Raw genomic sequence first — 10,207 nt, 5'->3', positions numbered from 1 at the left:
GTTTTTTTTTAGCATCGGTTTAAAATTAAACGGTTGTTACTTTTCGCTAATATAACCATGGTTTTCAAAATAAAATGTTTGACGACGATCACCCTTAACTGCTTTTAGCATATTTTTTTCAGTTTTAGCTTTTAAAAAATGCCAATCATGCACAATTTTTTTAATATCTAGAGTTTTTATTGAAAAGGTCCTATAAGCTATTGTCTTTCATATGTGTAACTCTAGATAAGCATTTTAATGTGTTAGACTTTTAAAATGTGATTTCGTCAATATTTACACATTTCCTATTTTAATACGTCTTCAAAACTCCATGAATACGAATTTAGTTATTCAAAAAATGTTCTTGCGATTGAGTTTTAGTCAAAAACAATTAAAAAAATACCCACGTTTAAAAATATGTATACAGACTCGATAATCCGAAGCCTCGATTATCCGAAGGTATTAATGGGACTTGGAAAAGTCGAATCATGACAAAAAATCGTATTTTTTTTTCTTATGTTTATCGTCAAATTCGAGTTATGCGATTGATTGGCTTTTAAATTAAAAGTTGCAATTTTTTAATGAGTTATCTCCGCCATTTTGGCCGACATCTTGGATTTAAAAATTATGAATCATTTTAGAGCAGTGTATGGGTGTAATTGAAATACGTAACTTTTGGTACCCTAACACGTATAGGTCATCGCTGAAATTTTCAAGTTATCGCAGCTTTAGTGAAAAAAGTCGTTTTTTGCCGTTTTCGTCATTTTTCCATTTTTGCGCGGGGCGCGTCGAAAAACCCAGTTTTTATGTTTAAAAAATCGTATCTCAGAAAATTTAAAACATAACTTCACAATTTTTTGATATGCTGTGTAAAATTTTCCGAGGAATCAGGTAAAAATATTTTCAGACATAGGCTCTTTGGTCCCGACACCTTCAAAACAGCATTTTAAGTTTTCATACGACCTTTTAAAATTGTATGCTAGATTTTTGAAACTTCCTACTATTTTTTCCAAATGGCCAAATTAATTACCTTTCTTTTGCGTCTAAGACAGATAAAATCGGATTGAATGGCGCGGAGATATGATTTTTTGAAAAAAAATGGTTTTTGCGAAAAATGACGAAAATGGCCATGTTTCGGACCACCCTAACACGGCGTAGGTCACCCTAATGGCCAAACAAAAAAATACGGGCCAAGAAAAATTTTGAGCCCGCTCGGAGAACTTTCTTTTTTTTTGAATCATGCTGTTTTCGAGAGGGATTGCTGATTCTCAGTGTACGATTCGGGTTTGCCGCTGGTGGCCAGCACCGCAAACTGATTGACCATAATAATTTACCAATGCCATAAAGCTTGCGTTTATAGACTAAGCTTTTGCTGTAGAATGCGCCCGAGCTTGCCCGGTCGCTACGGCCGCTGCAAAAAAACGCGGTTGCATACCGTTTGGGCGTAACCGATTGTGCAAGCAAAGTGTCATCCACAAATTCCACTGCGTTGTTAATTATTTGAGTTATTAAATACATAATGCAATAATTTTGATTTTACCCTCTTAGTTACAAAACTTCCATACAAATTTAACATACCTACTCAGTTTTAGCTTTTTAAATGGAGCGTAAGTTTTAGTAGAGTTGTATTATTAATTTGATTTTGGTTAACCGCGGTGGATTTTCTTGAAATACATAATTCGAACTGCCAAAAATCCATCAAATCATCTACCATGTTGATCATACAAAAAACTGTGGTATAAAAGTATCCACCGGTAGAAAATCCACCGCAGTTAGCCAAATCAAATTTACAATGCAACTCGGGTTTTACTGGTTTTTGAGTAACTTCATTCCAACAAAAATAAATTTTAAATTCATTCGGCCAGTTCGATTTCGACAACCGGCAACCCAAACCCCCCAAACCTCGTAGTTTGTTTTTGTCCCCTTTCTGACGTTTATCGCCGGTTTCGTGACAAAACGCAAGATTCCACCGAACAAGAAGAAGAACAAGAAGACCTGCAGAGTGAAAAAAAAATTGACTCCGTGGAATGTTTGGCTCGTTATCAGAGCCAATTTTCTCGCGAAAATTAGTCACAAAAAGGCAAAGACGAGAAAATTGTGTGCAGCTTATCACTATCGACGCGGGTGTCTTTGTTTGATAACGAATGCTTTTGATATCCAAATGTGTGGCGTGAATTAAAATTTGTGGTTCAAGGAGTCCCGTTATGTTTTGATCCCGTCGTTTGTTCCGGATAGCGCAATGTTCAAAATCGAATCGTACATAACGCCGATAATTTTGACATACCTGGAGAAGTATGTCAAAAACATCCGGCCGGAAGATTCGCAGGTGTCGCTGTGGGGCGGCGAGGTGGTCTTCCAAAATCTGGACCTGAAGCTGGACGTGCTGGAGGAGGAGCTGTCGCTGCCATTCCAGTTCTTGTCCGGCCACATCCACGAGCTGGCCATCCGGGTGCCGTGGACCAAGATCGCGTCGGAACCGATTGTCATCACGATTAACACTATTGGTAAAAGCGAAAGCTAAATTACTTTGAACTAAAATGTTAAAATTTTATTTCTGCAGAATTTGTCCTAAAACTGCAAGAACCGGGCAGTCGTGCCGCACCTCGCAGAGATGCCTCGCGAAAGAACAAAAACACGGAAGAGGCGCCCCCTCCCGGCTACATGGCCTCGCTAATTAATCGGATCGCCAACAACATCACGATACGGTGCCACAACGTTATTCTCAAGTATGTCGAAGAAGACATAGTTGTCTCGATGAACATACAGCAGCTGTCGATGGAGTCGGCGGATGCCGGCTGGAATCCGGCGTTTATAGAAATTTCGCCGACGCGGGTCTCGCTGAGGAAGCTGATCAACATTGTCGACCTGACGATATGCTTGGACAAGCGGAATTCGGCGGGAAAGATTGAGGTTTGCCAGGAACCGGTCCTTTATCGCAGTACGCTGCAGGCACGGGTGTTGATGAGATATAGCAACGCTCCGGCATCGCAGGACCGCTCGTCGATTACCCGAATCGATGTCCACAGCAACTTTTTGGACGTGAACGTCTCGTCACAGCAGTTTCCCATGTTGATGCGGCTGTACGAGCTTGGGATGGCGCTGAAGCAGGGTAAGATCAAGAGCGAAACTTCGCTGACGGCGGAAAGCGGTGGGGAAGGGGAAGGTGAGGCCAACCAGGAGTCGCTGCTGTCGTGGGCTTGGAACCTGCTGCCATCGTTCTTTCCGGAAGAGAGTGAATCCGATAGTACGGACGACCATGAGTTTCACGTATTTCACGCCGGTTGCTACATCGATAGGCTGCGGATGATCTTCAAGACGCAGGAGCTGGTTGGGGATAGTGTGGTGGGAACGGCGCGGAAGATCAAGTACAACCCGTTTTTGCAGCTGGATTTGAACGGAGTGCATGGAGAGGTGGTCATTTGCGGCTTGAAGTGGTTCAATTTAAGCGGAGGTATCGCCAAAGTCGGGCTGCAGTCGCTGGAAGGCTGTCCCTGCGGACATCCGATGGGTATTAAGGAGATATTTACCAGTGAGGCAGCTGTTTCGGAAGAGAATTTACATGTTAGTGGGTCCTTTTTTGACGAAAAAACAGGTGAAAGTCGGAAGTACAACGTCAACTGGAATTATCACCTTGGGACGTACACCCAACAGGTTTTGCTGGCAAGATCTCCCGCGATCGCGATGGACATTGTACACGAAGTACAAATTCCGGACGATCGCCGAACGTCCGAGTTTGGGAGCGATCTTGAGTTCAGCAACCTGTCAGAGAAGTACATGATTCGCGGATTTTTGGGCAAATTCCGGTTAAAATTCGGCGCAGATACTCTTCATCGGGTGAAAAAGTTGATCTCTTACAAGGATGCCTACGAATACCAGCCGTACTACGAGCAGAAACCGACGCCAAGTTTGTCCCAACTTCCACCGCCATCGGCGGAAGACTATGACGCTCTGATGAGCGAAATCCCGCTCAAACAGATCCACATTACTGTCGTAACGCCAACGTTGGAACTTCATCCGTTCGATCACGGCCGGTTCCAGCTCGGTCGCAAGCGAAGTTCTTCCAAAACCCCACAACAACCGATCTTGGGCCCTTGCTGGAGGTCGACTTCAACCGCATCGAGTGCAATATCCTAACTCCGCTCTACGAAAACCGCCTCGTCTTCACGACCTGCCAACTGCCAGAACCTCCGTCCAAACTATTCGACAGCTGCTTCCACTCGATCTCAGGAAATCTGGAACGCGCACAAGCCAAGCTGCGTTACGCGGACTCCAACCACTTAATCGCCACGGCCATCAACTTGAATCACCAGCATCGCTACCTGATCTTTCCGGAACTTTGGCCCAACGCGGAACTCAACAAAACCGAACACAACTTTGGCGCTTCCGACGTGAAACTCTACCTAAATCCCCAGCAAACCATCGTGGCATCCTCGATCCTCTCCTCCCTTCTCAACAAGATCCCATCTTTCAATCCATCCCAAGAACTGCTCTCAAACCTAAACCCACCATCGACTCCGATCCTAGATCTGACCATCTCCAACGTCCACGCGCGTCAGGTACTCTCCGAGCGCACTTCCTGCCTCAAGCTGACATCCCGCAGCCTTCGCTGTCTAACGTACACACCTACAACCGCCTCCTCCCAACGCTCCCTGACCGCCCTCTGGCCAGACTATCCCACCGACGAAGACTTCCTCACCGTAATCGTGCAACTCCCGATCGATCGCACCCTCACCACCCTCGATCACCCTCCGCTCTTCTACGGCCGCTTCCTTGACCTCTCCCTCAACGTCGACCCAACGCTTCACGAGTTCCTGCGCATCTTCACCGAGCTTCAACAGTCCCGCTCGGAAGATCCCCTCTCCCGCGCCCACCGGCACTCGCTCTCACCGCGCAAATCCGCCGATCGTCTGTTGCCCAAAAAGACCGCCACCACCACTTCACAACCGATCACGTCCGTACACTCCAGCTCGGACCAGGTGGACCCGCCGATGGGACCGGATGCGGTCGATGGGGCAGCTTTACCCGCGATCGCGTCTACCGTGGCCGAGGAGGAAGGGGAAGGGGGGCTGGAAATTGGTGCCGCGACGACGAGCTCGCCCGATCAGGACTTTTGGAAGCAGCTCTCCAGGAGGATCATCTTTCATCTGGAGTTTTCGCACTGTACGGTGTACTTTCCGGAGAAGAGTATCGTGCAGGAGAGCGGCGGCGCGTCTGGACTGCCGGAGGAGGAGTTTGGAGACAACGAGATCGTGATGTTGAAGTGAGTACCAAGAGCTAATCCATGCAAAATGCAAAACATACTGTGATTGATACCCGCCTTTTCCAGACTCCCGCTAATCACCGTAAATTCCGCGTTCAAGTCCAGTAGCCTGTCGGCATCGATCAACCGCTTTCCGATCAGCCTCGCCAAATCGGTATGGCCCGAAGATCGCGAAAGTTTCCCGTGGACGGTATCGCTGGCGAACACCTCCAGCTGGACGTACCAGAACCGTACGATGGACAAACTGCTCGAAGAAACGACCACCAACATCTCGCTGGTGCTAAACTTCAAGGAAGACGGTACGGCTACGTCGGCCTGCTTCCACGTGGACACCTCACCACTGAAGGTGAACGTGTTCAAGGAGCAGCTGGTGCTGGTCGGTGCAACGCTGAACCGGATTCTTGCGCTGCCAATGTTTCAGCAAAGTCAGGAAGGTGTCGGTATCGGAGGGAAGAAGGATCAACCGCAGGTGCTGGAGATATCGCAAGCTGGTGGTGCAACGACGGCTGCGGATTTGAAAGAGTTTCTGGACTTGACTCACAACTCCAGTGGAGCGTCGGAGGAAACGCTCAAGGAGGTGAAGGTAGAATCAATGCCATTGTCCATCTGGTTGCAATGGACGTTCTCCAAGGTAACGGTCAACTGTGTCGTAAAGGAAGATTCCGGAGAGTCGAAGGTTAAGCTAGTGTTTGAGATGGAAGACATCATCTACAGTTTGGACATGCAGGACGTGTACCTGCAGATCAAGGCAAAGATCGGCGGAATGAACGGGCAGTGTTACGAATTTGACGGGACGAAACGATCGTGGGTCAAAAACGAAGCGCTGGGTTTGACGGTGCAAACGGAATCGGGTGGGTCCAGCAAGTCCGCCAACGATACATTCCTGAATCTGACAATAACAAAAGCCGAGACTAAAAACGTTCACACCAAGTGGGATACTGTTCGCAAGAATCGGGAACAGAACGATACTTTGATCGAGGTGATTGCCAAAATGGAGCAGATTGATTTACGGTTGGATTTGGATCTCCTGGAACAGTGCATTGACGTTCTGACTATTTTCCAACGTAAGGAAAAGGCACCCACAGGTGTTCTAGGGGTAAAAGATCTCCCATTGATCTTGTTCTCCAGCAAAGGACTGCGGCTGTTTATTCCGCTTCGGGATTGTCCGGAGCAGTGTAACGCGTACATCTTCAAGATCAACTCCATTACGATGCATCACAACGTGGAGAATCCAATCTGTCGAGTTCCGTTGCGACCAGATATCTACACCAAAGCCGCCCAGATGAGAATCCTAAACGTTCCCGGATCCAAAATCGAAGACCGGCAGTACGAACTGCTACTAAAAGACATCTCGCTGAGTACCGCCAGCTGGTCCGACATCCTGGGCTACATCCAAGAGCAAACCTCCTCAACAACCCATCACGATAACCCAGCTTTCGAGTGGAACAATCTCCAAGATGTCCAGCGATCGTCCGACTTCGAAGTCAGCACAATCTTCAAGGAGTTCCACTTTTCCGTCATCTGCGCACCCTGCATCATCTACAAGAACGTCCTCATCTGCAGCCAGGCAATGGAACTCAACTGCATGTCCGATCTGCTAATCAACCTCGACATCGATCAACTCCGCCTCGCCGGCAACATCTCCAGAAAGCTATCCTCGATCGCGCATCTCGTTTCACCTCCTCCAGCAAGCGCTTCTTCGTCGCGCAGCAGCGTCGTCGAGTTCAACCCGACTCTGTTCACCAGCCAGGACACGATCAGCATCGACTCGATCAAGTCCGAACAGCTACCACCGGCCCGAACCTTCCGCCGCAGTCACTCCAAGCTGTCAAAGTTCGAGGAAGATTCCGGCGTGGAGTCGTTCCGGGCTTCTGAGGCGAAGAAAGCTACTTCCAGCAGTCGGCGTAGCGTGACTTCGCGCCAGCGAAAGATTTCCAGCAGGTCGTCCGACCAGATCAAGACAGCGGCGGCGGGGACTACGGTTGAGCAGCAGACAGTTCCATACGAGGTGTGCTTCCTGGGAGGTTACTTCAAGGTGAATTTGTACGAAAAGAAGGTCAAGGATACCGAGGAACCAAAGATGTTGTTCCGTATGGTTATGGCTCAACCGAACGGATTGGTTTCGCTGAACTTGCTGGAGCATGTCATGCAAGTTTCGCTGTTTGATCTGGTTATCGACCTGGGAGATCTTTCCTTGTTGAAGACCCTTTCTGGAGAACCTGACGATCTAGGAATTCCACAGCCAATCATCAAAACGCGATTTGTAAACAGTTTCACGAAGAAAACTAAGGAACTAATCGTAGACTTCCGGAGACCGATCAAGCTGACAATATCTCATCAGAAATTGCAGATCCTGCAAAATCTTGTGGACGTTCTGGACGGTGCTGTCGGAGGTGGTCAGAAAAAGTCCACTACAAAGCAGGTGAGAAAATTACCCAAACCAATTCTAAGTCGAAACAAGTTCAAGATGATCAAGTCAAACATGTACGACATCGAAAAAGTCAGTCTACGTTTGTCCCAAGCTATGATCCATTTGCACGACGAAGATAGTCAAGCCTATAACTGTAAGCTATCACTGACGTCGATCCAATCATCCCTGCGTGTCCAAGAACGCCCCGAACGTATGTCTTTTACGCTGGATCTCGAAGAACTAATCTTCTGCCAGGAATCGTTCACGATCATTCATCCGTTCTCGTTCAATCTGCAAGCTACTCTAACGCAAGAGTACTGGAAGCGAGATCCCCTCATTCAGACCAAGCTCAAATCGAGCTACCTCCAGTTGGACTTTAACCCGAACAACCTAACCGAGATTCAGCAAATGACTGACCTGTTCAACCAAGTACTCAACTCCAAATCATCCGCGGAACAAGACATCGCCCGTACTACCGAGATCAGCAGTGCCAACATGACTCCAAGTCGCGACAACCTCATCCCAATAGCGGCGCCTAGCTTCAGCAAGGCTTCCAAAACGCAGGAAGAGCACTACCAGGATGACCTGCGGGCCGGGGCGTTCCAGTTCATCGAGTCGACGCGAGCGAACGAACTTCCGCTGCCGTACCAGATCAAGATCATCAACCGAGACGTGGGCATCATCTGCTGGAGGTACCCGCAGCCGAGGTCCCTGCACAACGTTACCGTATTCCCGGTGCCGATGAATGTAAGTATGATGGAATTCCGAACTGTACCTCAAGATAACCAACGCGTTGTTTCAGACCTCCAAGTCGTTGAATATCCAGTGCAAGTTGGAGTACTTTTCCGAAATCTACGGTGACTTCTTCGAGCTGTGCGAGTTCACACTGTCGGAAAATGAGAAAATCGACCTTCGGCTACCGTCCAGCAAGATCGCATCCCCGATTTGGCGCATCGTGATGACCCAGAACGTGATCTACGAGGGTAATGAGCAGGAAGAGTCCACCGCGAACGACGAGAACGACCCGCAAGAGTCGAGCAGATCGTTGATTTCGAACATAACCGACGCCCTGAAGGATACCTACCTGTCTACGGGTCGAATCGTGAGTTTACCCTACCGACTGCATCCGAAGATCTTCGTGGCTTGCATGCGCGTTGACTCGATTTTCAATCCAAACATGATCCCTAACGTGGAGCTCACTGTTGAGCTGCGTCCAGTGCAGGTCAATCTGTTCAACGTGATCGAACGACCGGAGGTCGTAACGCTTCCGAAACCGTTTGAGCGGTACAGGTTTTGCAAGGAATCGTCGGAATCGAGGAGTCACAAGTTCTTGATGCTGAATGCGCAGCACTTCCGGGTTCACGCGACAATCTACGACAACTTTGACTTTCTGCTGAGCGGTGAGATGAACCTGCAGTGTGACTTGCTTGACTACAGTCACTTCACGTTTGAGAATGCGCTGGAAGTGGTCAACCTGAAGGCGATCGTATCTTCGGAGGAAGATTCGCTCGAGTTCAAGGCGATCTCCGACGACATCTTGGTGCGGTATGGGCCATCGATCGGGTACAACCTGCTCGTTGCGGAGAAGATCTGGAACTGTACGCAGCCTGAGAATACGCTACTGTATGGGAAGTACATCGTTTGCAACCACACCCACGTAGGTATTCGAATTGGTCAGTTCGGTACAGGCGAAGGGATCTTCCTGGGAACGGAAGAGCTGTGTCAGTACGTGTTCCGAAGCTTCCGACATCCGCAAAAGCTGCAGATTGTGTTCAACGAAAACTACAAGGAAATCAGCACGGAACCGTTTGAGGTGACGAAAGAAGGCTTGTTCTACGTTCGGATTTTGCCGGTTCACGAAGAAGACGTTGACGACGACAAGTTGTTTGTGGTGCGAGTTGAGAATCTGAGCAGCGCTCAGAAGCGCGTCACGATCGAGGGTCAAATCAGCTTCTTCAACATGACCAGCCAACGGTTGAAGGTTCAGTACCGATTCTACAAGGTCGTCCCAAACAGTGACAAGCACTACGTATCGACGAGCTTCCTGCTCGAGGAGGGTTCCGATGGGAACGTGTTCGGGGCGGCCAACAACAAGAACCAGCAGAGCATCAAGTTGGCGATCGACGGCGAGCGGAAGGGCTGGTCCGGGGACATTCCCATGCGGGAGATTATGAACGGATCGAAGCCGTACTTGGTGAAAATTCCTACGGGGATGACGACGGAGGGATACATCAGCTATTGGGTGCGAATCATTCGGGAACGGATTGGGGATCACGCCGAGCTGAAGGAGTCGTTCAACGAGCGGGTACTGGTCGTCGTTTGGCCGCTATTTATGGTACAGTCCATGCTGACGGTGAACACGACAGTAAGTTTGACTGGGTGAGGTGATCGACAAGATCATGTAATACGAACGTTTCTTCCAGGCTCACGAAGAGAAAATCGACCAGAACTTTTCGATCTACGGACAAGGTGAACGGCGCCAGCTGCTCGTATCCGGAACAAACTCGGACGAGCACGAGTTGCAGTTCCGAATGGAGTGAGTTAACCCAATTATGAAT

The 10,207-nt window shown here is 48.6% G+C and overlaps 1 protein-coding gene across 1 annotated transcript in view; it reads left to right on the top strand.

Moving 5' to 3' along the window:
* The first annotated feature begins 1,705 nt into the window (after window positions 1-1,705).
* Window positions 1,706-10,207, top strand: part of LOC6045596 (vacuolar protein sorting-associated protein 13B) — a 24,413-nt gene continuing 15,911 nt past the window's right edge. The window contains 6 exon segments of the mRNA XM_038249862.1: window positions 1,706-2,483; window positions 2,540-4,054; window positions 4,057-5,239; window positions 5,306-8,396; window positions 8,452-10,014; window positions 10,073-10,185. Coding sequence (XP_038105790.1) covers window positions 2,219-2,483; window positions 2,540-4,054; window positions 4,057-5,239; window positions 5,306-8,396; window positions 8,452-10,014; window positions 10,073-10,185 — 7,730 coding nt within the window. The 5' untranslated portion in view covers window positions 1,706-2,218.

This window comes from Culex quinquefasciatus, chromosome 1, assembly GCF_015732765.1.
Source record: "Culex quinquefasciatus strain JHB chromosome 1, VPISU_Cqui_1.0_pri_paternal, whole genome shotgun sequence".
Lineage (NCBI taxonomy): Eukaryota > Metazoa > Arthropoda > Insecta > Diptera > Culicidae > Culex > Culex quinquefasciatus.
Note: the sequence above shows the minus strand (reverse complement) of the source record. Positions and strands in the feature narration are given on the sequence as shown.